Raw genomic sequence first — 27795 nt, 5'->3', positions numbered from 1 at the left:
CTTTTTTGACCTGATTCAATGCGTAACCTGATCTGCCGGCTAATTATTACACTCAAGTGGGCTACATAAGTGTTGGAAATAAAACCTACAGGTAGGTAGCTCTCCAGGAACAGGAAAACCCCTGGTTTACAGTATGTAAGGCTTAACCCAAGTAACCTATGTTCTACATCTCTGCATGTTGAAGTGCAGTGTGACAGCAAAAAAAAGTTGGCAAAAGATCAAGGGTTGAATTCCATCTGAAATGAACATTCAACTCTGCCAGAGACTGTCATTGAGTTTGTCCTCACTATTGTGCTGCACACTAAGCAGGCATGTCGGTTTTACTGGGGACTTGCACGCTGGGCCTGTTTGGCGCCTTCATCGCTATACTGACATACTTCACTTACAAACTGCTTAGCAGCTACTTTTACAAATGGCATGAAATGAAGTTTATCCCGGAGATAGGGGGAACATTACCCTTCGTAGGGAACGCGCTGCAGTTTAAAGCCAATGCTGGAGGTGAGATGAGGAAAGGGAGATGGAAAACTGCATTCATTACTGCTATTTATGGCCTAGATTGCCTAAGGTTTGCTTGAAACAACAACAAAAAACAATATGAAAACACAAAACACAAGTTTTGCCAAAAAGTTTATTTTAGCTTAACCTATAAACTTTGTTCTTTCTTTTAAGATTTCTTTTGTCAGATTATCGACTACACTATCCAGTTCAAGGACTCTCCACTGCTAAAAATCTGGATTGGACCAGTGCCATTCCTAATTTTGTTCCATGCTGAAACCATTGAGGTAAGAAACCCCGATTCCATTTTGGTCCTCTAACAATTAAAAATATGACATTTTACATTTACATTTATTCATTTAGCAGACGCTTTTATCCAAAGCGACTTTCAAGAGAGAGATTTACAAAAGAGCATAGGTCACTGATCATAACAACGAAATAGTTCCAAACATTGCAAGTAGCCAAAACATGAAGCATACATTGTGAAAAAGCTAAATATGGTGGGAAATATTGATTTACAGCAGTTAAAACCATATGACATACTCTTCTTGTACACACTGTCAGACCTTTATCAGAAAAAAGGAATACCTAACCAGTCTATGCTGTAAAATACTGATAAAGGTTGAAATGTAATTTATTTATACAATGACAATACAGTGTTCATGTTGCCAATTGTGTCTCTACCTCTAAGAATTTATGATGTGGATATCTAAGCAGATTACTAGAACTGTGCGGTTTACAAGGGAAGGCTTTTGGCTTTTTCTAGACGCTGTTGAACAACCCAGTTCACATGGACAAGTCCTACGCTTACAAGTTCCTCCATCCATGGCTGGGAACCGGGCTTCTCACGAGGTATGAGCCCCATGGAGCCGTCTAGGACCTGCCTCCTCCTCACCCAAAAAATATTTTGAAGACTGATTCTGTACTCAGAGGTCTTTTCTGTACTCAGCTGTGTCATTGCCTTGGTCAATGTACCATAGGTCAGATGCAACCAAAAACACAAATAAAAGGACAAAGTAAATAGATTACCAACTGGACTGAGAAACGTGTGAGCGTTTCCTCCCCTCCACTCTTACAGTGCTGTTTCTCCCTCAACCATCCCAGCACAGGGGACAAGTGGCGGCGGCGGCGCAAGATGCTGACCCCCACCTTTCACTTCTCCATTCTGACGGAGTTCCTGGAGGTGATGAACGAGCAGGCCGAGGTCCTGGTGGAAAAGCTGGAGAAGGAGGCAGGCAAAGGGCCCTTCAACTGCTTTAACCATGTCACTCTCTGTGCCCTCGATATCATATGTGGTGAGGGCCTGGGCGTGTGTGTGTGTTGGTACAAACGTCATTGGAATTGGAATCTGATCTTACTAAATAGATCATTATGTATTGTCATTATTTTATTTCATTTGTCATCATTTGTTACCTTGTCTCTTTATTTATCAGAGACAGCTATGGGCAAGAAAATCTATGCCCAGAGCAACTATGACTCGGAGTATGTCCGCTGCGTGTACAAGTATGTCACTTGTTCAGACAACCCTGTACTAATAATCTACTGGGTAAAATCAATTTACTGTGTCAACAGCGATTTGGGTAATAGGGCGCTCTTTTTTTGTGTTTGTGTCAGACCTTGACCTTGATGATTATTCCTTCATCATGTGGTCCCATCTGTCACTCTTAGACAAAACATTTTTAAACAACTTGAATTTCCCATCATTCCTTTCTCATAAACCTCTCTTATTACCCTAGGATGAGTGACATCATCACTCGGAGACAGAGGATGCCCTGGTATTGGCCAAACTTTATTTACAACTATTTTGGCGAGGGCTGGGAGCATAACAAGACTCTCAAGGTCCTCCACTCCTTCACCTCCAATGTGAGTTTGGGGTCTTAAGAGTCCACAGGTCATGTCACTTTAGGATGTGATAGCAAAAAGAAATACCAGTCTGGTATACAGTGCTTCAACATATGTAACACCTTGTTTGTGTATCAAATGAAGTACCAAGTTAGCGTACCGCCATGTCCATATTTCCTCTCTCTATCCTTTGACCACAGGTGATATACGAGAGGGCAGAATACATCAACTATATTGAGTCAGACAGTGAATCAGACCAGGGCATGAGGAAGAGAAGGGCATTTCTTGACATGCTCCTGAAAACCATGGATGAGGATGGTAACAAGTTGACACACCAAGACATCCAGGAGGAAGTGGACACCTTCATGTTTAGGGTCAGTGATAACCACTATGACTCGTTCTTGCATGTACATCTAGCGATGAAAGTGTGAGAGATTTCTCCCTGAGAATGATGCGATATGGCCCTATCATCACACTGACTCTGATTCACATAGATGTTTATTGAGCAAGGACAAGGCAGCATTGTAGCACTGGGTCATAATGCTGTGTGACTGCTGTAAATCATAGATTGGGTGATACATTTGAGTATTTTTGTCCCCCTACACCCTTCGCCAGGGCCACGACACTACGGCTGCCGCCGTGAACTGGGCCATTCATTTACTGGGCTCCCATCCCGAGGTTCAGAGAAAAGTTCAACAAGAGCTTAAGGAGGTTTTTGGTAACGACCCATCTCACACTTTTCCCTCCTCCCTGTGCCAACCCACCACCACCCCAGCATCCCACAATTCTCTCTTTCATGACATCATTAATCTTCCCAACTTTAGGGCTTGCTGTCTCATTAGTGCTACCTCTCATTTATTTTCAAATAGGTAAGAGACAGTTCAGCCATAGCTGATAGGGGGTGTAAAATATTTCAGCGGTGTAGGACATGCTGAGCTATGGTCAGTGGGGTGTGGGCAGCAGAACCTCAGTTTGTTGACTGGATCCTCATCCTAACATTTACAATCGACATACTGTTGATAGTTGATTGCTGTTTCTGTGTTTGTCAATACTCATGCCTCTGTTCTAAGGTGAGTCGGATCGGCCAATCAACACTGAAGATCTGAAGAAGCTCAGGTATCTGGAGTGTGTGGTCAAGGAATCCCTGCGTTTGTTCCCCTCCGTGCCATTCTTTGCCCGTAGGATCTGTGAAGAGTGCCACATCAGTAGGTCACCTTTGTACAGGAGACGTTTTCATTTTCTTCAACATCATCCAAAGATTTGCGGTGTTCATATTCTATTTTGTTGGTTTGGTTTGAGTTTGGTCTCTCATTTATATATGTATACAACTTGCAAAATCAAATCATGTATATTATTTGCATGTAGATGGTTTTAAGGTGCCCAAAGGTGCCAATGCCATCATCGTACCCTATGCCCTCCACCGCGACGCACGCCACTTCCCAAATCCTGAAGAATTCCGTCCGGAACGTTTCCTGCCTGAGAATTCTGTTGGGAGGCATCCATACGCATTCATTCCTTTTTCTGCTGGGCTCCGGAACTGTATTGGTAAGAACAGAAAATTGAAGTGAAGGTCACAGATAGAAGTCAATCACTGGACCTTCCTAGGAACAGGTCATTTTGAAAATGTTTTTTTGGGGAAAAGGTATTGATTGTTTGTCTGTGTTTTCTTGTCTGGTTTTGTGTGCTTTGAGACGTCTATTGATCTGTTTTGTGCTCTTTATGAAAGATATATGAGAAAGTGAGTGAGCAAGTCTAGAGTCTAGACTATCTCTCGACAAAAACTATAGGAAAATTGACTGATTGCAGTTTTTCCTTATCCCATTGTACGTATATTTAGTAAATGTTTAAAAGGCAGAACATTTAAATAAATCTGCGGTAAACTCAACAAGAAGTAGAAATACTAAAGCAGGTCTGACCAGTGGTTTGAGAGTTTAGCTTTTCCATAATCCAAACATATTAAATTACAGGTCAGCGCTTTGCTATGATGGAGGAGAAGGTTATCCTGGCATCCATCTTCCGTAACTTCAATGTTGAGGCATGTCAGAAGCGTGAGGACCTCCGCCCACTAGGAGAGCTCATCCTCCGTCCAGAGAAAGGAATCTGGATCCAGCTGCAGAGGAGGTCTCTTCCTCCAGACACGCAACGCTACTAGTGCCCTGTCTAGAACCACCGCTAGCGGGGTGAAGCACTGGAATGTAGTATAACTGGGCCATGTTTATTTTAGATTAATTGACTACATAGTACAAGCTGTTTAATATCTCAATTGAAAGATAATGCAATAGCCATGTGAGTGTTGTGTTGCACACAAACTTAGCTCCACAAAGTACTTCTATTCTTTAAGCTGAACTAACATAATTTTTCTAGCATGGCATCGCTACACATTAGCAAATGCAAAGAAATGTTTGTGATTGGTCTGACTAGATATTGGTCAGAGACTGAGAATCTGTTTGAATAGGAGGGTGGCCAGACCCATCTGCCAGAGCAAATAAAACATGAACTGGCAGATTTGTCTGGTTCCCAGGGAATCAGGGAATTTGTACTGTACTTAAACTACATATAATCATTGACTTGATAAATTAGAATTCTTCCATCCAATTTGCTTTTATTTTATCACCAGTTTGTTTATTACGGGAACAGGGGTGTGCCGGAATGAGATAAGATGTATTGGGCAGGTGAAAAAATACTGGAGATGCAATGTCATGTGTGTGATTCATGGGGACCACGTAAGTGGGAACCACATAAGTGGGAAATTGTGGGAGTGTGGCTTGGTTGGACATAAAAATTAGTTGGCTACCGTACATACACATACAGTTCTTCAGATCTTTTGCTACTGGTCTTTCTTGCTTACATTGTCATTTTATTTCTTAATAGGTTTTAAACTATTTTCATGAATACCACAGATACAAATATAAAAACATAACATATACACGGTAATACGCATTTATTGTTTTTATAAATAATTAACAATTACCATAGCATTGTTTTATATGCCACCCAATTCAGCCAAAACATGTGGAAGTCACAAGCAGCAGTTTTAAAGAATAGTAATCTCAATTTTACACCATATCAAAATAACTGTGAATAACACAGCAAGATGATTTATACGGGTGCATGGAAGTATAAGGTTTGGTATCCGTGGTCAACAAGGCAGGGTTCGACATAAGCGATGGCCCGATGACGGGCCAGTAAAAAGTAACGTCGGGACAGTTAAATAGCAACTCACTGGCCCGATCGGGCCACTGCAAATTATTGATTGAAAAAAAAAAAATTCGCATCGTAAAAGTTAACATCATCCATATGTTTTGCTATCTGCTAAATGCATAAATAACTTTGCAGCTCGTGGGGCGCACATTTGGCAAATCAAGAGTTGAGTGAGTGACGAGTGATTGTCAAATTGTAATTCTCTAATCTCGATACATTTTTGTAAGAACTGGCGCGAGACAAAAGTGACGATGAAAGCAAAGTAGAGCTATGAGTTCAGACGGAAGCAACTTTTTTTTAATGGAGCTAAGATGCACTGTGTCGTCTGTCGTATGTTCCCGTCTAAAGCAGACAAAAGTGGATGTTTTTTACACAGGCACCGACAATTTTCGAAAACAATCCCTGACCAGCCATGCTAGCAGGCAGCAACTGGTTTGCGTGACAGTTAAGCGGATGGTTGACAATCTATCTTCCAGGCCGTTGACCATGCTGGTTAGGAATTTAAATGCAGATGCCCATCATGTTATTGCACGATTTATAACAACGGCATATATATCACGTAATTAAGACGGACAGACGTTCGCCTTGTTCCCCCGGGCTATTGAACTGCAGCAGAAGAAGGGTGTCGACTTGGGTACTTAGTATCATACTGATGAAATGGAATGGAAGCTTTTATAAATTAGCATTGAGGGACGAGGTTTCAGTTTCAGCCAGACAGTCGTGCAGAGATGGCTGTCAGTAGGGAATAGAGCACGTCATCTTTGAGGTTAGAAGTCAATTGTTTTGCTGACTATTACCTGATTAGTTTTATCACTAGAAATGTGATTTCATTTATGTTCTTTTTATATCCAGTATGTGTTTAATAAATGGTTAAACATGTTAACAGAATAACTTATAAGTCTTTGGCTTTGTTGTAACAATGATAAATTAAAACTTTTGGAGGGGGACGGCAGTAAAAATGGCCTTGGGGCCAGTAAGTTTCAAACCCACTGGCCCGTGGGGCCAGTCGCAATTTTTTTTAAATGTTGAACCCTGCAATTGATTTGACCGTTAAAGAACTGACAATTAACATTTTTATTGAAAAAGGAAGTGCATATTATATGCTAGAGGTACAAATGTATTTCAAATCAGTATGTACATCAACAAGTCAACTAAGCCCTGTGGCAGTTAATTGTCCAAAACTTGAAGCCTGTAGTTTGACCAGATGTTCCATTTAGTCAGTTTAACCATTTAACAATTGTCCCTGAACTGAGTATTTCCAAATGAGCCATCAGTGAGAGACATTAGTAAACCAGTTGTTTTTGGCAACCATTTTCAAAAACTTCTATTTGCATTTGCACCACTTAAATGAAAAAGATTGACAGGTTAAACTTAATTGACCAAGTAACAAGTCAGACATGACCCAATTGTCCTTGCCTATATAAACTTTTATAGAGATTTAAGCCCATCCCATTAGTGGTGCAGGTTATGTCCCTTGCCTAATAAGTTGTCTCATTGGCTGTAGCAAAAGTTTTATGGAGTTACAGACATCTGGTATTTATGAAAAACTAGGGATACAGAAAATGTACACTTAAATGATTTCAACCAAGACTTCATCACTGCTGGTTGCCAGTCTTCAGTTTTCAACTTCTTCTGCTTCATTCTCAGCTTCCTGCTCTTCATCCATGTGCTCTTCATCATCCTCCTCTTCCCTACTCTTGTCATGCTCCTCCGTGTCAGTCTTTTTCTCCTTGTCCTTGCGCTTCTGTTCTGATGCTTCTTTCTTTCCCTTCAGACCCTTCTTGTGAGCTGCATTTGAATAATGTTTTTAATGTTAAGTAGTAGGTATGCACAGGACTGGCCTCTACAAATGGCAACGTATCAACACACAACAAGCATAACCCCTGAGTACCTAAATGGTACAGTTCAAACCCAGCTAACTAGAAGTCACAAAGTGAAAAACTAAGTTGTTTGATCAAGTTTTGTTGATATGTCAAGAATCCTTTGGAACACTCACCATCTAAAGCTTCACGCAGAGGCTGTAAAAAGCGTTCAAACTCCATCTCCTCCATTGCTGCCATTACGTCCCCCGCATTTAGAGTTTTCCTCTTAGCTTTCATAGCAAAATTGTTTGCACTGTGATAAATGGAGAAACAACTGTTCAACAAAGCGATTATGCATTCATGAATATGCTACATTTTGTCAAAATATATTTTCACTGTTCGATGAGGCACTTCTTGTTACCATGATGTCGCATAAAGGACGAACACACTAGCAGCTTGAGAGATGGCTCGTCTGGCTTCTTTAGACACATTTACTCCGTCTGGAAGCTGTTCAAAGGAGTAGCGTGGGTACCATCAACCAAACAAGATACTGACTGTACACAAGACAAGCAGCTACTGCTAGCTAGCTAACAAGCCACCGTGACAGACAGGTTGTCAGTGATGCCACATGTATTTGTAGCTGGCTCATTGCTCATAGGTTGAAGAAAGACTTCACATGAATAGATGCTACGTTTTGGGACCTTACACGTACCGACTACAATCATCGTTAACTCACCGCTTCCTTGATAATGCGCGTAATGACAGCGTTGGGGAGATTGAGGTCTTCGGGTCTCTCTGCCATCGTGTTTCAGTGTACTGTATAGTGGCTCGAAAAAACTCAGTTGAAGTTAAAGCCTCTGTAAAATGCTTACAAATTGATAGTTACAAGCCAATTTGCCCGTAAAGGGCTTTTGTGCTAGCTTTAGTAGCCTATGCTCGACCTCGTACTATATACAACTTCACAACACTGGCAAATCAGAAAACCCCTTGAAAATAAATATGAACCTTATTTTAGCCGTAGCCGATGCCAGTCTGCTGCAGTTACAATATGCATTCACTTGTTTAAACAACCAATTGAAACACAAACCAAATTTTGGGGTTTGGCTATCAATTCTGACAGTCTGCTAGATTTGTTTACTATAGCTCGTTCCCGCGAAGCTTCTAACCATGTGGCTGCTCTTCTTTTTTACGTGACGTTTACGACGGTTGGCCACAAACAAACACTTGCATAGTCGCCACCTACTGGGTCGGAGTGTGATCCCGATTGTCTCGAACGTCGTAAACCTGTGTAGAGTTGCAATCGTGTCACTTAATCAGTTTGAGATTTAATTCATTTACCCGTGACATTGTATCTGCAGTATGGCCGTTCATTCTATGACCTATGGAACTACTTAGTTGTTGTACCAAGAGTTCCCCTGTGTTTGAATGGAATTCCAGATCTTGTCTTGTCAAATTTCGCCACAAGATGTCACACTATACAAATAGCTTACATTAGATTAAATGTGAGGTTTAAGCGACATAGAGCCATGGTTCTGTTCAAATGTGTGTGCAATCAGCCCAAATAAAGCACAAAACCAGTGAACAAGTGGTGTGCATAAAGACCCTGACAATCACAGAATTCGCAACTAAAAGTGCATCTATGGTCAAATAGGTCAAAATGAAAACTAGCCCCACAACCCCAAACATGCTCCATCGAATCCATCGTGTACATTTGAACCTTAGCAATGCATGTGAAGCTGTTATTACAAAAGTGAGACTTTTAATACTTTTTGTAGGCTATGGATTAGGCAAAGTATGTCAACTTGCTCTACTGGAATGTCTATTATCTAAGTTTTTGTTCCATTCGCTATAGGTTAGGTAGGATCTTCAGGTGAAAGTTCATGAGCTTGTGAATGTGAGAAGGACGCTCAAATCTAGCGTCTATTTCGGCGTTTAAACTGGCTCCACTGTATTGCTGGGGGCTGAACCTCAACACGTCACAGGAGGAGTGAGTTAAATGTGTGAGGAGGAGTACTAGCAATAGCTTTCCACACAGACGGAGAGCGTTATGTCCGTAAGGAAGTCGTGAACTCGTTTGCCGCAACATCAGAATACACTATAGGCTACAATACGAATCTGTTTAATAATGCGTATATTTAGGCCTCATATCTATTGTTGATTGTTTTTTAAGCTGGAAGTCTTGAAGTCTGTTTAGGCTACCTTAGCGCGAAGAAAAGCAAAAGGAAGAAAAGGTTAGGCTACTTTCTGGAATAGGATAGTTTGCATTTTTTTCATTTGGAATACACAACGGCTTAGCTGTTAAACCCAGACATTTTTAATCTTCTGTCGTTGAACTTGGCAAGAACACACGTCTCGTGGTAGTGCGCACCAGTGTCAAGATCATTTTTCCGCGGTGGCTTCTCAGACACTAGCACAACGGCAAGGTGAGCGATTCGGAATTAACATGCTGCATCACGTAGCTTTTTACTTTTCTCAATTAAGATGTTTCTCAAATTTTGCACTACCCAGTGTCAAACTGGCTCTTTAGATAGGTCTCGGGCTGTTGCCTCCAGTTTCTAATACAATTCTTCCCATGCTACACTGGAAAGCGGGCTACCGACCTAATTGCTTTTTTCTTTACAGAAACGGGACGTGACTCACTTTTACGACTCAAATGCTAAATTTATTTGGGGTTGTAAATGTCGTTAGATGGAGCTATAATATATTGTCCAAATTCAAGTCTTACATTTCGGAGTTGTGAGCTTGTTAAAAAGACCCGGTGTAATGGAAAACAAATCGATGAGTGTAGCCAACTGAGCACGTTATTTTGAAAGTATGTTTTGCTAGCCTGTGACGGTGCCAAGTGGGTCTGGTCATAGCGTTTTACTATTGGTACCATACCACTTCTGACTGCACCATGCTGTAAAATGTTTTCTCTAGAGTAGGTTTTCTTTTAGCACAATAGGATTGGACCAATCCTCCTTTGGGAGAAATGTGGACTTGTTGATGCACATCAATTGATGCTGAAGTATGTTATACGAAATGTTTTATGTGATATGCTACATCTGATAAAACATGTCATTGTATTTACCAGAACAAGTAAGTTATTCAGTGGAGGACTTATACACTTGGTTTTGTTGAGTGAACCTTCATTTGTCAACCTGAAACCTCTTGCAATCCATCAGTCTGTTGTCTGACAGCGACGGTATTGTGTTCCTCCTCATTAGCTTTTGTTTTTAACGGTTATTTCATCAATCAGTCTATTACCAGAGCAGAACAGAGCCATCCCTTCAATTCAAGTAACCTTTGTTTGGGCTGGTAATTAATTAATTATTGATGTGAAGGGGGAGAGCTAGCTCATTACAAAATCCAAACCCACTGAAGTTCATCAGTAGTAGTTCATCAGAAGTAGTTTATCAGTAGCGTAAGAGTCGTCTTGCCAAGGACAGACTGTGGCAGACTAAACTTGAAACTTATGTAGACAAAAATGACTCCCTTCTTGATGTCACCCGCACATGCAAACACGAGCACACTCTTCCAGCCACAGTTTATAGTCAGTTAATGGGCTTTTTTTTCTTCCTGGCATGATTTCATAGACATTTAAACTAATTTAATGCCTTGCATTCATAAAGCCAAAATGGTTTTCTGCCAGCAAATGCTCTGTTTGTATATAGTGATACAGTTTCAACATTACATTTTAAAAACAGAATTCTGCATGGAACCGATAAGGAAGTACGGCAAGTCCTTAAAACCTCCTAAAATATGTAATCTTCTTGTGTTTTCAGCAACGTGAAGGATAAGATTGCATGGGTCTTATATAGGATCACCAACAATAAAATAAAGGTTAAAAGGACCTTTTGATAAAAGTTATTTGGCAACTCTTAGCACAGGCTGGTTGTTGGTCCTGCAGGTGTGCATATAATACACTATTTGCATTCAATGTGCTGCCGCAACATGTCTCAGGCATGGTTTGGAATGCTGAAAGTGAAGTTTTGATACATAACTTAAACACTTTGTTTTAGGTGGCACCTGGCTGCTACAGGACATCAGTCAGGCCTCCGCATGTAGACTTAAAGGCTACTCATCCCAATATAAAAGTTTTGGTGTCCACAATTCACTTAAGATTAATCATATTTAACAGCAAGCTCTGATTCCTTTGGGTTGAACTTGGTCCACTATGACTCATGAAAAGTGTTGTGATCTGTTCAGAGTGTCAAGAGAATCAAACTGGTCTGACGTGCCACTGACCTAGTAAAAGGCCTGAGACATAGAACTTACCAGAGGGAGGGAGAGAACTGAAATAAACTGAAGGTCAAATTTGAGCCTTCGTTCCCCAGATTGTACCAGAATTTGTTGTAACTTTCTTTTTTGTGATGGTGGAGGCATGTGTAATGAGAGTATAGGTTTAGTAATTGATTTCACGCACCTAATACACTGCCAAAGGATTCTAGTTTGAGACAGGAAGTGGAGGGAAAACACAGGCATGTAGCTCCTCTCTCTTGTGCTTACATTAAAAAGTTGATGACTAACCACAGGATGTGTATTCATGTTACTGTACAAAATGGTTTAATTGGGCTAACATTATAGACCTTTTTTAGAGCTGGATGCTATAATGGTTGCCCGCGGTTCTGTTGCAGCACTAAAAAACCATTGCAGCTACCCTTGCTTTTATTTGTACCACCTGTTTTGTTTATCCTTTGCTTTACTTTTTGTATGATTAGTATTTTAAGGTCATAAACACAGTTCATAACTCCAAGCATACCTGAATATTGTCTTAAGAGTTGCAGAACTTTCCCTCAGGACATTCTAGTTGACTTCCTGGTGATATCTATAGTCCGCTGTTAAAGGACCTGCATTTAAGTCCTTTCCAACCAGCAAGAGGTCACACTCCCTGCTTGTGGCTGTGCCAACTTCTGCCGATCAGTGGCCAAGCTGAAGATTTTTATACTCCTTGAACTCAACTGGGGCATCTCCATTCTGGTGCCTGTTTCTTACCCCAAAAGAAGAAACTGAAAGAGGAAGTAGCCCATTACTGTCTGTTTGTTGCCATCTGCATCTAGACGTAAGACCTCTATTTCCTCTGCCATCTTTTACTTTTAGATTTTAAGCAACAACCTTATATTTGCATTTAGTCATTTAGCAGACGCTCTTATCCAGAGCGACTTACAGTAAGTACAGTACAGTACTTGCGCAAGGCACGTCATTTGGCACGGCCGGGAATCGAACCGGTAACCTGATTACTAGCCTGATTCCCTAACCGCTCGGCCATCTGACTCTCTGACCTTCCTTTTTCCATTGATCTTTCAGGGTTTAGTGCTTTTTCAACTATGCCAGTGCTACAACGTATGTTGCTTATAATTCAGAAAGATGTACTCTGGTTTCCACATAAAAATCGACACAAGTTGGCGATAGACTCAGCCCTTTTCATTCCAAGAGGGAGTGACAGTTGTAGACCGTAGGCAAACATTCCTACAAGGACAGAACCTCCGTGTCATAATCTACGCCCGCCCAGTTTGTAACTTCAATGTACAACTCACAGATTCTTCCTTGGCCAAGGTTCCTGAGGTAGACGTCTTGGTGCTCTGCGTGGTGCTTGGGAGAGAAGAGGGGTCTGTCCAGCTTTGCAATGACCCCCTCTTAAGGAACTCCTTGATTGAAGCCAGGTGTCGATGTGGACAGCAAGCCGGCTGCGGTCAAGCAGTTGCTGGATTTGAGTGTGTAATAGGAAGGGCACTTGTGAAGCTAAATATGCCATCACCACAAAATTAATAGCACTGGAGGACAAATTGCAATGCTGCTGTTAATTTGGAAAATAAAACCCAGTCCCCTGCAATTATTTACTGTTGTTGTTGGCCGTAATTATGAAACATGGAACCCACTGCAAAGCAGCTGAGCTGAATCTGCGCAGAGTGGAGTACTGGTATGGTTCTACTTTGCGTGATTTGAGAGGAATATTATCACCAGCTGTTTGAAATCAGTTACTTTTTTCTGTGGAAAAACGGGATAGTGGGCATATGTGTATACATACTGTCGATGAGTGCAGCAAGAGTAGAATGTATGTCAGTGTAGTTTGTCAGTGTGCTGCCCCTTTTAAAAATATTTGTTTCTCGATCACAATCATTTTAGCATTCCAACTTATTTCCAGTATTTAAATAATCAAAACTATAAACAATTTGTTTCAACAAATGAGTAGAAATTACTTTTGTTAAGAATCATTTTACACTTGTTAGCAGTGTATTCATGGTGGGTACAAGTGCATGAACGTAAACAAATGAGCCTTGCCTACAAGACCATTGCAACCCGACAACCTAAACTCGGAACACCAAAAAACATGCATTGAGAGACTAACATTCCATGACATCAAAGGTTATTTGCTGCTGAGCCCAAATAGATTTCCTCTCTGGACTGTGTGAGGAGGCTTGAGTGATACGTGTAAAGGTTACTGTAGGACATCTTCCATCCAGAGTAGCCGTTGCCTGGAAGGCGCATAGTTATAAGGGGAAATGATCTAAGCCAGAGGGGGTCCTACTCTTAAAGCCAACTGATAAGCCATGGTGCCAAATATGAATCCAAGTCCTTCCTGTCTGTCGGACTTCTCTGTCACCCACGTTCCTGCTGTGTGGTATGATATGGTATGGCATGGATTTGTGTGGGATAAGTGATAATAACACGGATGACTGAGAGGCAGTCCTCCTTAACATTCCCAAGGAAGCTCCAATTTCCTGGACTTTTCCTGACTTTTTTGGGAGTTGAAGTGCATATGTATTTGTTTATTTCACATCCTTTATAAGAAAGGCTTGTGACTAGGTTAATTGGTCCTATTCTGTCATAACAAGTTCTATGTGATATCAATGTTATTAAAATATATATAGTATTAAAATCTTCGCTCAAAATGAGCACGAATGCTTATTTAGGCCAATATTTTGTCTCATTGTCATCAGACTGCCTGTTGAAAATAAGCCATTGAAATAAATGTCGATTTTTATCAACTATGACTGTTACCGACAAGTGTCTCATAACCCTTAACTAATATCAGGTGTTATGCCCATCTTAGAACCATTGGGTAGTTCAATGTCAGAAGGCTATATACCCAAGTAAATCTATGTGTCCCCTGTCACTAAACATCATGTGTTTCCCTTCTTTCTTCCGCCTTCAGGCCAGCCATGGTAAACAGCCGGGTGGAGGCGTCGCCTGTGTCGGTGACAGGGGGCGGGGTGGCAGGGCGGCAGTGTGCCGGCTGTGGGGGCCGCATCGCAGACCGCTTCCTGCTTTTCTCCATGGAGCGCTACTGGCACACGCGTTGCCTCAAGTGCTCATGTTGCCATGCCCATCTGGGTGAGATCGGCAGCACCTGCTACAGCAAAGGGGGCATGATCCTCTGCAAGAATGACTACATCAGGTGAGAAGACTGGTGGGAGATTGGGTGTTAACAATATGGCTTATTGTATAGCTCCACCTCTCCTTCTGGAAACCCAGGTGGTAGAGAAACGGAATGCAATGGAAAAAGGAAGGAAGGCTGTTCGTAATTTATTGTCCAACCTGGTTCTGGGGTGGGCAGATCAGCACGGGAACAGTAACAGTGTAGAATTATGCAAATTAGCTTTTTGACCTGGACGTGGATATGTTTTTAAAGAGCAATATTTTTGGAACAAAATAGGAAATAGAAAGTAAAGGCACTTACAATTGGAGGTCCTTGAGATCATCTCTCAAACTATTAACTGCCTATTAACTCCTCTTACAATTTCCAAACTTTGTTTTGGTGTGACTGAGAACTTGTGGGAATGTCAAGTACAGTTATACAATGAAATATGTTTTATCTTGAAAGAGATATGTTAATTAGTTTGAGAAGATTAAGACTTAATCTCCTGAAATCTGTGTGTTAACATCTTCACTGCAATGTTGGGGCTCTACTTAATGCTATAAGTCTAGACTAGTTAAGGAGGTGTGTGTGTGAGCACGTTCTCATTGGTCTTCTGTGTGTTTGTGTGGTGCATCTATTTTACAATCATTTGCTGAGTCTGAATGTAAGGAGGTGTGTTCAAATGTGCTTATTGGTTCCGTGTGCTTGGTTTTTGTAGGGCAACACAGACTGATATACAACTGGTGCAACATAGGCAGAGGACTGTGTGGGTGCCCTTGCTGGCAATGCCTGGGCAGGCACCCTCCAGGGCAAATATTGGACTTGATCCAGTGCCGTCTGGAAGCCCACAACCCAATAATGCTTGTACAGAATTCTCCTGAGAGCCATGCATACTGGGCACTCTGTATGTTAGTAATGATAATACACTGTAGGGAGAATGAGAGAAACACATAAACAGAGCTCTTTCACTCACGCACGGCCGGTAAGTGTGGCGAATATAGCAATTCTGGCTCCAGTTCGAAAGGATTCAAACCAAAATTACGCCCCCTCCCTTCTAAGCCACTCCCCCAAAACACATGAATGCGCTGTCTGACAACTGCCAGGAGGTAGGTAGACAGACAGACAAGTAGCTCGTCCAATCATTGCATTTGTCTGAGTGCCGTCCAGTCATTAAGTTTGGTCTGAACTAAATGATTGGACATGTTTATTACAAACCTGCGATGCCACAGATTTTTTGATTTATTGGTCGCTATCAGGATGTAGCAAAAAGTGCATCTCGACAACATTACCAACCCAGCCTTTAAGATGCTATATGGCTGTCAAAACAGGTTCTAAATTAGATGTGTAAAATGTCAGTTTGGCAAACGATGCTATTGCAGTCTTGATTTAATAGCAACAAATAATGTGGCCATTTTAGTGAATATAAAAAAAATCCCAGTATGAACTGAAAACTCTGGCCAGTATAGCATGTTACTCTTTGAAAAATGTTTCCAGTCCAGACATCAACTGACGTCCCAGTAAAAGAGCCGGGCATCTGTCCCAGTTGCAAATGTAAACGGTGTCCTCCATAGCATTGAGAGCGATAATGACCTGCAATTCACAGCACAAAATGTATATCACTGGTAGCCTAAAGAGTTGTAATCATTGCCAGGTGGTGCTGAGGCAAGGGGGTAGAAAGGAAGAGAGGAGAAAACGGGTAGGAAGGAAGAGAGGGGGAGAAAACAGGGGTAAGAAAGAAGAGAGAGGGAGAAAACGGGGCTCCTTGGGCACTTATACAGTTACTGTTTGGATTGAGATCAGGGACACTGATATGGAGAGTGTGTGGGTGTGTGTCTGGAAGGGGGTAGGCTGCGATCAAACCGGTCTGGTAGGTGTCATGAGGAACAGCAATAGGGAGAGCTTAAGAGTGGAAGAGAGGCTTCCTATTAACACAAATCTACAGTTTAAAAGCATTCCAAATAAAGAGCGGGGGAGAGGGGCTAATATTGGTGTTGTTGTTCAAGGCATCATGAGTTTAAGAGCAAACTTGTGAACATGTAGAATACAGATGTATTCTACTTCCACCAAATGTGTAGCTCTTGTCCATAACATTTAAGTCACATACCACTGACTACAACCACCTCATATGCCTCTCATTTAACTGAAACCAGAAACAGTTTGGATAATTGTTGTCCCCTCAAATGGTTAAATAGGGGAGTCAGCTGTTGGGCATAACCTTTCAGCCAGAAAATTGTCTTGTCACTTCTAGAAAAGGAGGTCAGTTTTATGTACTTTGTTCTTTGGTGTACACATGTTGTACCCAAAGGTACCCAACAAATTATAATTGAGGTCTGATTCTGAATCGGTAGGTGGAAAAAATGCTAATGTACTTCTTCCCTGAAGTGTTCGCATTGGAAGTTGTTGCCCTGTTCTGACCTGAGTCTTTATGGGTTCAACCGCAGACTGTTTGGGCATACCGGGGCTTGCAGTGCCTGTGGGCAGTCCATCCCTGCCAGTGAGATGGTGATGCGGGCTCAGGGAAACGTCTACCATCTTAAGGTGAGTCTTATTTCAATTGAGGAGCTATTGTACTATGAACAGGGAATCAGATGGCTAAGCGGTGAGGTAGTCGGGATAGAAATCAAAAGGTTGCCAGATTGATTCCCCGCCATGCCAAATGACGTGTCCTTGGGCAAGGCACTTCACCCTACTTGCCTCGGGGGGAATGTCCCTGTACTTACTGTAAGTCGCTTGTCTGCTAAATGACTAAATGTAAATGTAATGAACCTTCAATCCCCTTGTGCAAATCCAGGACCATTTTACACTGTCTGAGACTGCAGTATGGTTGTGGGGATGTTCATGAAAGCGGACACCAGTTGTTAGTGCCACACACGGTGTTCATGTGCAAGTTTGTTCTGGTGCGTGATTTTGTGTCAGTCAATAATTTGTTCTCCATCTCTTTCTTCATCCATATCTCCCTTTCCCCCTCATCTCCCTCTACAGTGTTTCTCCTGTGCCACTTGTAGGAACCGCCTCGTTCCTGGTGACCGATTTCACTATGTGAACGGCACCATTTTCTGCGAACATGATCGGCCAGGGGGAGGGCTCCTCAGCAGTCACCTGGCACCGCTGCAGGGCAATGCCATGATGCCTGACCAGAAAGTGAGGCCATGGCCAGGATTTGAGCTTCTATCTAAATCAAGATTAAAATAGATCAAAATGCATAAAGTCTGTCTTCTCTAAATACTCATTTCATTATTTCACTCCTAGGTGTGCTGAAGAAGATGATGAATTAAGCAACATGTGCCTTCTCCTCCTCCTTTCTTTTCTCCACCTGTCAATGTATCCTGCATCATCTATCCATCCTTTTATCCAGGCTGTTGTCTGTGCACATTACTGACACTGATACAAGTGTCAAAGCCTTTCTCAGTACAATCAAGTTCCCAGTCAAGGGAATGGGAAAGAAGGGGAGGGGAAGCTTGCATTGATTTAGTCAAGTAAACCAGTGTCTAATTTTGGCCAAACAATGATGGTAGGCTTATTAAGAAGTGGCTTGCCTGGAAAGGACTGGCAAATGTCTATTCATGGAGTCATCTTGCATAATGGAGCACCTTGACCTATCCTGCCTGCTTGTGCACAGGGATCAATAGAGGACATGGGGAACTGCTATGATAACTTCTATATCAGAAAGACTGCATTCAAATCAAGACTGAGACATCACAGAAGCAGATTCCACATGTTGGTCAGAGGCAGGAGGTGATGTGGCTGTACAGTAGATTGTCATTGGACGTGTCTTGCACTCTAAAGGGTGCTGGATCTGCCAAGTGAATGTAGTAAAATCTCATTGTACATCCAACCTGCTTTCTAAAATGGACTGTACAAATATAATAACTTTGGGATACTCCAACAGAGGATTCTGAAATTGATTTGTGCTGTGAGTTATTTCTAGATTGTCTTTTAAAAATGTGTGGTCGTTTTTGGGGTGATAATAGAATTTTAAAATTATGATTATAAAACTGTTATTGGTTGTCACATAACAATAGAAAAGTGTTTTAGGTTTGAGGCTCAAAACATAAACCTCGATAAACTGCGCGTCTCTCAAACAAAGGAGTGCCTCACATACCAAATGAACATAGTGGTTTGGGTTTCATGTTGATGCATTTGTGATTGTCTTTGAAAAGGTGTTTCTTTCCGTGGGATGTCTAGCTGCCGTAATCCATGGATCTAAATGTGTTCTCTTTGTTAGTGCGGTTTGAACCGGTCTGTTTCTACACTGGTCAAAGGAACAGTAAAGGGACTTTTGAATGGTGAACTATAACTGTACAAATATATTTTATTTTATACACATTGTGTTATATGGTAAACGATGTATGCATAGCATTGTAGGTACAGGCCCCATTTCAAATGATGTAAAGCAGCTATATTGAGAAAAAAAAAAGTGCTTTCTAAATAACTAATAATCATGATATTGCCAGCCACTTGTCTCGTATCTCTAAGTGTGTGATTTGAAAATATTTCCCTGATGCTCAGCGATTAGGGTTTAGGAGAGAGGGTGGATGTGTAGCAAGGTGTGACAAATGGTCCTTTCAAACTGAAATGTAGCTTCGGGTAAGGGAAAGCCGGCAGCACTCAGACAAACATGGCCGATTAGCCTTTGAAATTCCATTCTTGAGGGTAATCTGGTGAGCAGGGCTAATTAAAAGGGAGGGACCCCTTTCCTATTTCCAAGTAGAAATCTTCATTGTGAAGCTGTACTTAACTGCACTGCAAAGTTGAGAAGGGGGGAACAAAGAAGTAAGTGAACTTCTCTTTTTGCTATTGTATAACCAAACCTTCCTAGTGTCTCTCGTCACGTCTTAAAGGCTTCTACATCATGGCATGCTGTAATTGCTTTTTTGGTACTAATCCTACTGCAGATCTTATTTATTTAATTAGCTAATTAAACATCTCTTTTTAGCTATGTTGATGTCTGAATATCACAATCTATTTTATGATCCTTATTTATTTGTATACTTTTTATTATAATAATTATGCTAAAAATAAATTAAAACCAAACAGTGCAAAAGTACAGAGGTTAAGGCAAAACTGTTCACTTAGCCAATTGTATCTTAAGATTGTGTCCCCAGAAACTCCTAGTGTACCACAAGGCTCTGTGGTGTCCTCATACAGTTGGGCCAATGAAGTTACACACCCAAATTAACTATTTAGTGTCAGGGTTTAAATTATGTATTGCTGAGTGGTTTGGGATGAACCTATTGCCCTGGTTATGAACTGGTAATGCTAACCTAAACTTTCTAAAAACTTTGTTGTGCTAATAATGAAGTAATTTTTTATAATTTGGTGTTAGTTTTCCCCCCGTGTGACCTGTCACTTGTTCCACCTTACCACTGACAGATAAGGGTTGAGTCTGATAAATCAGTCTAACAATGTCTTCATTCTCTCAGTTAGATTCCCAACACATTGAAGAAGAAGAAAAAAAATAGTCAATGCAAAGAAAGAAATTTCCGAGCCTGCTATGCATACTGCAGTGTATTGGTCATACTCATGTTTGGTCACTCATCCTCATATTTCCTGTAAGTGTAATACATGGTTGTGGTGGACTTGGATTTGGGTCCATATAGTATCAAGCCAGCCAGGAGTGTGGAACAGTTTGGTAGCAGCTGGTATGAAGGACCACGGAAGCACTCAGTGGAGCACCACTCCGTGACTAACCTGCTGCTGAAGGTGCTCCTTATTCAGCATTCAGTAGAGCAACCCTCACACCTAGTGCCAGCTTGATGCCAGCTCATGCACATAAATGCTGATATGTTATCAATAATGTTTTGACAAGTTTGTCATTTTGAAAAGCATCAGACAAATTAATTAACGTATGCCAATAACCTTAATTGCAATCATCTCCATATTTTGATAAGTAGAAGGGGGAGGGAGCCTTCCAGTCCTACTCGGTGGTGCAAGTTATACTTTGAATTCAAACCAATCAAGCCTCATCTACATATAACTAATTTGGAGTTCTCTCAAATATATCCCAAGAACTATTTAGCTTTTTTTGACAGAAAAAAGTTTAAGATGCACAAACTTCACTGTAGGTTTAGTTTATTTTGTTTCCCCCTCCTCCATTTCACTAATTAATCAAATTAACACATGCAAATTGGTGTAATTGCATTGTTTTGTCACCTCATGTTGTGTGAAGAAAAGAAAATTGTGCAGGCAACCTAACAGCCCAGATATTTTTACCAAGTGCCAGGAAGAGAAAGATGCCACTGATATGCCTCCCACTGCAGGGGTTTGGCTATAGTGAGGATGCCATGAGGCTGGGCTCATAGGGTTGGGGTCCTAGGAGTAGGTTTAATGTAAAATAGGTAAGACAAAACAAATGTTTTCTCCCCAATAAACGTGTTCTGTAAGCTTATGAGGTCCTCAGAGTTGTTCAGCAACACAGACAGCACAGTGCCACATTTTTGGAGCAGCCTGCTATTTTCCAGCCAATTATGTTCCAGCAATCTTGTTCCAGCCAATTGCCTTCGGCGAGATGATGTGAAACCACTGTCAATCAAACTTAAGCTGAAGGAAAGTTAACACAAGAATTGACGCTGCTTTTCATATTTGAATTCATTTTATCATGTTACATATTGTAGCTTGAAACTCAAGATTACAAATAAAACAGTAAATTGGAAAACTACATTGGGGTGTGTTGACATACAATTTACTTCAATGTTCTGAGAACCTGGCTACTTTTGGATGTTATGTGTAGCACCAATAGCGTGATGATAATGTTGTTGACTAGATGGTGAGTTGGTTAACTCCTCCAGGTGAAGCCAGAAAGGAACTTCTCCAAACTCATTTAAGAAATTGTCACGTTACACTGATCATGTATGGTCCAGATCAATCAAAATACAAATCATTGAATGGGGAGTAGAGCTCCCCAGAAGTGGGCCTTGTTACTAACTAGCTTACTTGGCTTGAACATTTTTCAAAATCACAGTGGTTTGGGTTCTCCAGTCCAGGTGCAGCTGGGCTTTGTCTTATTGCTACCCTATTGCTTCATCTCCATTTGTAACAGGTGTTTGGCAACAGTGGTGGAGCTGGTGATGTGTGCCAAACAACTCAAAAAGTAGTCCTAATGAGACCATCATCTGTTGATAGGATTGAACATTTAATTGTCTTTTTAGATTTTTAATTCTGCAGCAAACACAGCTCGACCTTGCAAGGCAGCAGCTGGATTGCACAGACTTAATATAGCAATCCATCCCCTAGTCCTTCCCCCCTTTTGATGTTGACGGAAAACAAACAAGGTAGTGAAAGAGTAAAGTTGCGAGGTGTTGTTGGCAACCAACTCAGATGAATCAGCCCTCATTAACTTGAGTCATGGGCCCAGTCTGAGGACAGACTGAACCTTTAAAGCTCGTGAAGGGAGCTAGGCTAGCCGGCTTCTTGCTTGTCAAGAACCAAGACCACATAGTGCCACGATAAAAGTGTCAGGGATGGATCAAAAAGATTTGTGTCAGAGGCACTGTTTTAGTCAATGATAAAACATCTTAATCCTTCAGATTTGACGGCAAGGGTTTAACATTTGTAAATGTGGGTTATTCGTTACTGAGGCCTTTCTCTTGTTTTCAGTTGATATGGCGAGGGTTATCAAGTGCCCATATCCGTACACAAGTGCACCATGGTGATAAGGCACATAATAGGATGCTGCAATATTGGTGGAGCTACTGGGGCGTGGGTGGGCGTAGCAATTCCGTCCAATCACAGTGCTTTGAATAATTAAACTGATCAACTTAATTAGCTCAATTAAGTTGATTTGACCACGGAGCCTGGCCATATGGTGTGAGGAAACAAAAGAGGGGGGAACTAATTAAAAGTAAAATAATGAGGATTTTAATTAACTGGTTCCCCAGACGTCAGCAAGCGAGGCTGTGGAGTCGTAATTAAAAATGCTGTAGTGCTGGCAACATTCTCTCCCTCCCTGTCTTAATAACGGCAAGGGCTCCATCCATCTAATTAAATCTGTAAATGAATTAGCAACATTGAGGGTCCCTGCTTGATTTTACACCCCACCTCCCACACTGCACTTCCCAAATAACTACGTAGACACACACCGCCAAATGTTCATCCCCACATAGAAAATATAGAGTACATGCGCATACTGTACACAGGTGTAACACACATACTGACATACTCATTAAGTTAATGATTTCTGAGACACTGTCCCAGGGCTACGCATTTACTATTGCATCCTAAATGTTTACATACAGTTGAAAGTAGGACAATTGGTTTCGAGGGAAAATATGTCTTTGTCTCTGCTAAGGGCAGTTGATCTCACATCCACCTCCCAGAAGGACAAGCACTTTTTTCAACTTAACTTCCATATTGGCAAAACAAGCACGAGTATTGTTTCCAAAGACAAAGAAGGATAAGAAAGTGCTAAGGGTGGTGTCTGCATACAGCAGCATATCTTTACTGCACTATGATGGAGGCATACAGCAGCATATCTTTACTGCACTATGATGGAGGCATACAGCAGCATATCTTTACTGCACTATGATGGAGGCATACAGCAGCATATCTTTACTGCACTATGATGGAGGCATACAGCAGCATATCTTTACTGCACTGTGATTGAAGCATACAGCAGCATATCTTTACTGCACTGTGATTGAGGTCCTTGGGTGCATTTTCCTTTTTATAGTACCTTCCTCCATCTTGTGGAATCATATAACTTAAATGTGGATAAGAACAAATTCTCGATACTAGTAGACTGCATTTCAAGCAGGTTTTAAACCTCCATATTCATTGCCTTGGCGTGGGAATTCAAATTAGTATTAGGAGTTGCTCTCCACTATTTGGACTTTGACACATGTTGTCTCCAATAGTCCCTGTGGGCCTGGTTCCAGTCCTACCCAGTCCTACCCCCAACCACAGTCTACCTCTTTTCTTTATCTCTCCCTGGAGGACACACCGTCTGCACCCTGTCCTCCATTTCAATGGGAAATGGGATATGTAAGACTAATTAACAGAAATCACACAGACTGACAAGGATGTAATTTGCATATTAAATTAATTGGCTGCTGCTGAAATGTGGGAAGAGGTTATATACAAATTGAACATGGAGGTGTGTATTAATCTCTTGAAATATTGTTGGCTTATATCTTAATTTTACACCGACATATGTCTGGTCAATATAAGTGTCACAGAATAGGTAGAGCAGTGTTGGGTAGAGGTGTCAGTAGGGATTTATTTATTTACATATGTAGGCAATTCATAATGTAATTTAGACTAGTTCTGGACGTTTGAATACTAACTTATGCTCTAAATATTACCTTAATGGTTAATGAGTTAATGCTTATTCTGCTGTCCATTTTTTTGTCCAATTTTAATATGACAAACAAAAGTTAATGATTGACAGAGACATTTCTGTAAGCAGCCACTGATTTGGAGTAAATTAGAACAGAAGAATGGTTACTGTCGCCTTTTAGAATCCCCAGATGCATGCAGCCTTCAGCCATCTAGGGTTGCAGGAAATAGTCTAGAGATGCTCTGGGCTTGACATTAAAACACCTTTTGATCAGACAAACTTTCTTCACACTTGCTGTTATCTCCAATCGTTCTCTTTGTTTACCTCGGGTGTGGAGCAGCAGCATCGCTAGCCATTTTTTCCGGGGCTGCAGCCAAGAACCTTTTGAGTATAGCCACAAATGTCATTTTAATATCTCAACAAAATAAAACAATGTGTGGGATGTGTGAGTTTTTGTAATATACAAAATAAATGTATATATAAATGACTTGACAATTTATCCCCCAAAAAAGCTCAAGCCATGCAACATGTTGTTGCAAAGTTGTATTTGGCCCATGGAAGGACACACACAAGGAAGCAGGTGATGACAATGTAATGACAAGTGACAATGACAAGCGTGATGATAATGTTTGAAATGAAAAATTTTCCACTCATCTGAAGTATAGAATATCCAACTAAATGGTATGTGTGTACCACTGGACTCCACTAGCAACTTGTATGGTCACGGCGGCTAACATCCTTACAGCTCCTCCTGTGAGGTGTGCCCATCCCAGCCAGTAGGGGGATCACAACTGGTTCTAGTGGAGGTAGCCTCCGTGCAGCAAGCCCCAGGTCAGTTTCTACGTAACTCGTTTTTCAGTTACATTTAGTCATTTAGCAGATACTCTTATCCAGACCGACTTATAGTCAGTACAGGGACATTCAAGTAGGGTGAAGTGCCTTTCCCAAGGACACAACGTCATTTGGCACAGCCGGGAATCGAACCTTCAGATTACTAGCCCTTATTCCCTACCTGACTCCCAGTTGTCAGTCAAATTTCATTTGAGGTCACCACAGTGTGTGTATTACCAAAATATTGTCTTGACTTGACGTGAGTGCTCAGTACAAATGGGGCAAAAGTACTCTTTCTTTCCAACTTTGACACGGGTAAAATTGATTTAGATGTAACTCTGTTTTTCTAAAATAGACAAGAGTATGTCAACAGAGTATGAGTATGAAGGGGAAATTCACCTAATGTTGGTGTATAGAAGTTGGGAGGGAGGATTGTTGAGAAATGTTTTATTACTTTATTGAGACATTGGCCTTGGCCTTCAGAATGTTTTGTTGAGGAAAGTTGGGCATGTTGAGAATATCGCGTTTGCCTTGAACAGCCGTGCCTTATTTCACATGTTTATTTGGATGTAGAAATGGATGGAGGGAATGGTAAAATGGGAGGCCACCTGCCCTCTCAGCAGGCTGTGGGAATGTCTGACACAGGCCTAACCCACCACGCCACCCCTGGCTGCAAGGGAGTTTGTTAGCTGGAAAAATTCCTGCTAATTACACCCGCTCCTTTCACTAGGGTCACACTCACACGCTGTTTGCTTGAATGACAACAACTCGCATCCCCTTTGCATAGAATTAAGTACAAAAACTCAAATGGGGTAGCATCAAGGAACATGGATTTAAGAGATATAAGGGGATACCCCTATTGAGTGTATTGTACTAACTAGCCTGAACTAGCCGTGATCATGTTGGACCATAACGTTCCTTTACTGCTAAATGCTTAAGGAACCAGCTGTATCTACCTTTTAGTGTTTTTTTTTTTTTTGAGCCTCTCCCTCCCCCCTCTGCCAGGACTGAGGCTAGGGGCCAGGTTGGCTCTCAGTGGGCTCGCCAGGAACACGGGCCTTCATTAGCACTCTGTAATTAGGAACAGATGCAATTTACAGCACGGGGCCCTAGACACACACACATGCGCACACATTCTCCTAGCTCCAGCACACACACATTCCCTTAAAACACACACACACACACTTTTTAACAATACAGACTGGATGTATATATAGCAAGCCTAAAGCCTGTGCATAAGGCAAAGGCACACACTCAGAACCCCTTACACTTTTTAATACACTGTGCTTCTATGTCTCCCCCATTCCGCTTCCTTATCTGACACACACTCTACACTTTTAAGAATCACTCTTAATCACACACACAGTTAGGAGCCATATGTGTAATTAAGAAAACTTCCAAATTGATTAGACTGAGCTGTTGTCCCAATGCTATGGTCCCTCCCTCCCGCTTCCAATTTCACCTCCCCCCTCCTCTCTCTTCACACAGTCTCTTCCTCCTCTCATGTCGCTCCACAGTAGGAATGCTTCTGAAGATCCCAAAGCCCCTGAGAAATTATGTTCCAGTTAACAATAACATAGTTACATTTTGCATTGATTTACGGTGCTTATGTTTTCATATGCTATGTCTGTGCTGCTTCACGACAGCTGTCTGTACAGAAGATTCATGTCTGTTTGAGAGAGACTGAATGTGTGTGTTCGTGTTTGAGAATGAAAAACTGTGTGTGTGTGTGCGTGTGCGTGTGTGTGCGTGTGTGTGGTCGGGTGGTAATATTTGCTTCAGCAGAAGCAGACACCCCTGTGGGAATACTACAGACATTTCAGGGATTTTGTGCCTTTTGTTCTTTTTTTGCTCCAAATGAACCTGACTCTCAATCTGATTAGTGGATTAAACATAGTTGACTGATTGTGATAATCATGTTGGTACTCAAAATCGGTCATTTAAAATCGGTCAAGGCCAACAAACACACATTCCCACACATAAACCTGTTTAATATAAAATGCTTTTTATGTACTAAAGGCTTTACACATGCTCACCCACCCAATACTAAACACGTTGCTCACTGTTATGGCATGTGCTATGGAAAGGATGATGCACAAAGAAGATTAAAAAGTTTGTCAGAACACAGAAACTGGAGGAAACTAGGCTGAAACAAGAGTTTCCATGATTTCTTCACGTTACATGTAATCCACCAAGCATTGTCTGTTTGATTAGATTTCATGTCATGTTTACTGAAAATGAATCTGACAACACCTCCAACAGTCTAGCGACAACCGTTTCTCATTTCTGGTTTAGATTGAACACCTTTATTATTGGGAAACCAGAAAAAACAAGCTCTAAATTTAGTGGCCGTTTTTTTTCTCAGAGAGAAAATGTGTTTAAAGTTTTAAATCTCCTTATTGTAACTTTATCATAGAACTTGGTGTGGGGTGTGTTTTGCTATCATTTCTTTTCCCTCTTTTACTAACATGGCCTCTACCATTATTAGCATGCGTTGCTGTCCTACACCCTTTTTCTTATTACTCTCCCCCATCCTGCCCATGTCCCTCTCTAACCCCCCACTCTGCAAATCTCTTGTAAGAGAGCAGAGCACAATATCACTAATTGCCCAGTTAAAGTCGACACAGAGCTTTCAAGCCATAGAACCCTAATTATGCACCTAAAATAAAAGAAGGGTGAGGGGGAAACTACATTTCCCTACATAGGGGGAAATGTGTTGGCAGCTTGGGGAATGTTTTAATGAGGAGGAGGTAGCTAGAGCCCAGAATAACCGTGGAGTCATTTGTTATTGTTGTCCTGGGCACTATGGTGAGGGAAGGCAACTATTGCCGGAAGTGGACAAGGACATTAACACATCCTTTTTCCATTTAACCCTCTGTCCCACACACACACACATATTTGCATATAGTGTACTGTATAGTAATCTAGATGTATGGAGGGAATACAGTACACTGGCATTCCTTGTTTGTCTCATTAAATTCAAATGAGTCAATTAGGCAACATTCACCCAT

General features: G+C 41.4%; 3 protein-coding genes across 6 annotated transcripts; 2 read left to right on the top strand and 1 right to left on the bottom strand.

Annotated features, from left to right (window-relative positions):
- The first annotated feature begins 284 nt into the window (after positions 1-284).
- Positions 285-5155, top strand: LOC146236313 (cytochrome P450 4V2-like). Of its 2 annotated transcripts, none has more exons than XM_084686452.1 (11): positions 285-498; positions 670-782; positions 1262-1347; positions 1600-1790; positions 1935-1998; positions 2232-2358; positions 2538-2711; positions 2953-3055; positions 3408-3542; positions 3703-3882; positions 4305-5155. In XM_084686452.1, the coding sequence occupies exons 1-11, from the start codon at positions 312-314 to the stop codon at positions 4487-4489; spliced, it is 1545 nt and encodes a 514-aa protein (XP_084542578.1). In that variant the 5' UTR covers positions 285-311; the 3' UTR covers positions 4490-5155. The 2 variants fall into 2 exon arrangements, with proteins under 2 accessions (XP_084542578.1, XP_084542577.1); XM_084686451.1 differs by having other exon boundaries at positions 1929-1998.
- A 1442-nt stretch (positions 5156-6597) lies between these two features.
- pole3 (polymerase (DNA directed), epsilon 3 (p17 subunit)) lies at positions 6598-8527 on the bottom strand. Its single transcript, XM_084686456.1, has 4 exons — positions 8077-8527; positions 7762-7847; positions 7535-7653; positions 6598-7326 (listed from the first exon to the last, which is right to left on the bottom strand). Exons 1-4 carry the CDS (start codon positions 8140-8142, stop codon positions 7154-7156), a joined length of 444 nt encoding a protein of 147 aa, XP_084542582.1. The 5' UTR covers positions 8143-8527; the 3' UTR covers positions 6598-7153.
- A 741-nt stretch (positions 8528-9268) lies between these two features.
- lmo4la (LIM domain only 4-like a) lies at positions 9269-21381 on the top strand. Of its 3 annotated transcripts, XM_084686454.1 has the most exons (5): positions 13829-13941; positions 14476-14718; positions 17121-17217; positions 17662-17820; positions 17929-21381. In XM_084686454.1, exons 1-5 carry the CDS (start codon positions 13871-13873, stop codon positions 17935-17937), a joined length of 579 nt encoding a protein of 192 aa, XP_084542580.1. In that variant the 5' UTR covers positions 13829-13870; the 3' UTR covers positions 17938-21381. The 3 variants fall into 3 exon arrangements, with proteins under 3 accessions (XP_084542581.1, XP_084542579.1, XP_084542580.1); XM_084686455.1 differs by lacking the exons at positions 13829-13941; positions 17929-21381 and adding an exon at positions 9269-9763 and having other exon boundaries at positions 17662-17886; XM_084686453.1 differs by lacking the exon at positions 17929-21381 and having other exon boundaries at positions 13773-13941; positions 17662-17886.
- Positions 21382-27795: the final 6414 nt, after the last annotated feature.

This window comes from Hypomesus nipponensis, chromosome 22, assembly GCF_054491055.1.
Source record: "Hypomesus nipponensis isolate SF chromosome 22, ASM5449105v1, whole genome shotgun sequence".
NCBI classification, from domain to species: domain Eukaryota; kingdom Metazoa; phylum Chordata; class Actinopteri; order Osmeriformes; family Osmeridae; genus Hypomesus; species Hypomesus nipponensis.
Note: the sequence above shows the minus strand (reverse complement) of the source record. Positions and strands in the feature narration are given on the sequence as shown.

Excerpts from the sequence above, each read along its gene's own strand:
- pole3 (XM_084686456.1), bottom strand. The coding sequence starts at position 8,142 with ATGGCAGAGAGACCCGAAGACCTCAATCTCCCCAACGCTGTCATTACG. Across the intron at positions 7,848-8,076 it reads CGCGCATTATCAAGGAAGCG|CTTCCAGACGGAGTAAATGT; the intron begins GTGAGTTAACGA and ends TCCTTTGAACAG. Across the intron at positions 7,327-7,534 it reads TCTGCGTGAAGCTTTAGATG|CTCACAAGAAGGGTCTGAAG; the intron begins GTGAGTGTTCCA and ends ATTCAAATGCAG.
- LOC146236313 (XM_084686451.1), top strand. The coding sequence starts at position 312 with ATGTCGGTTTTACTGGGGACTTGCACGCTGGGCCTGTTTGGCGCCTTC. Across the intron at positions 1,791-1,928 it reads TGCCCTCGATATCATATGTG|AGACAGCTATGGGCAAGAAA; the intron begins GTGAGGGCCTGG and ends TTTATTTATCAG. Across the intron at positions 3,883-4,304 it reads TGGGCTCCGGAACTGTATTG|GTCAGCGCTTTGCTATGATG; the intron begins GTAAGAACAGAA and ends ATTAAATTACAG.
- lmo4la (XM_084686453.1), top strand. The coding sequence starts at position 13,871 with ATGGTGCCAAATATGAATCCAAGTCCTTCCTGTCTGTCGGACTTCTCT. Across the intron at positions 14,719-17,120 it reads TGCAAGAATGACTACATCAG|ACTGTTTGGGCATACCGGGG; the intron begins GTGAGAAGACTG and ends GTTCAACCGCAG. Across the intron at positions 17,218-17,661 it reads GAAACGTCTACCATCTTAAG|TGTTTCTCCTGTGCCACTTG; the intron begins GTGAGTCTTATT and ends CTCCCTCTACAG.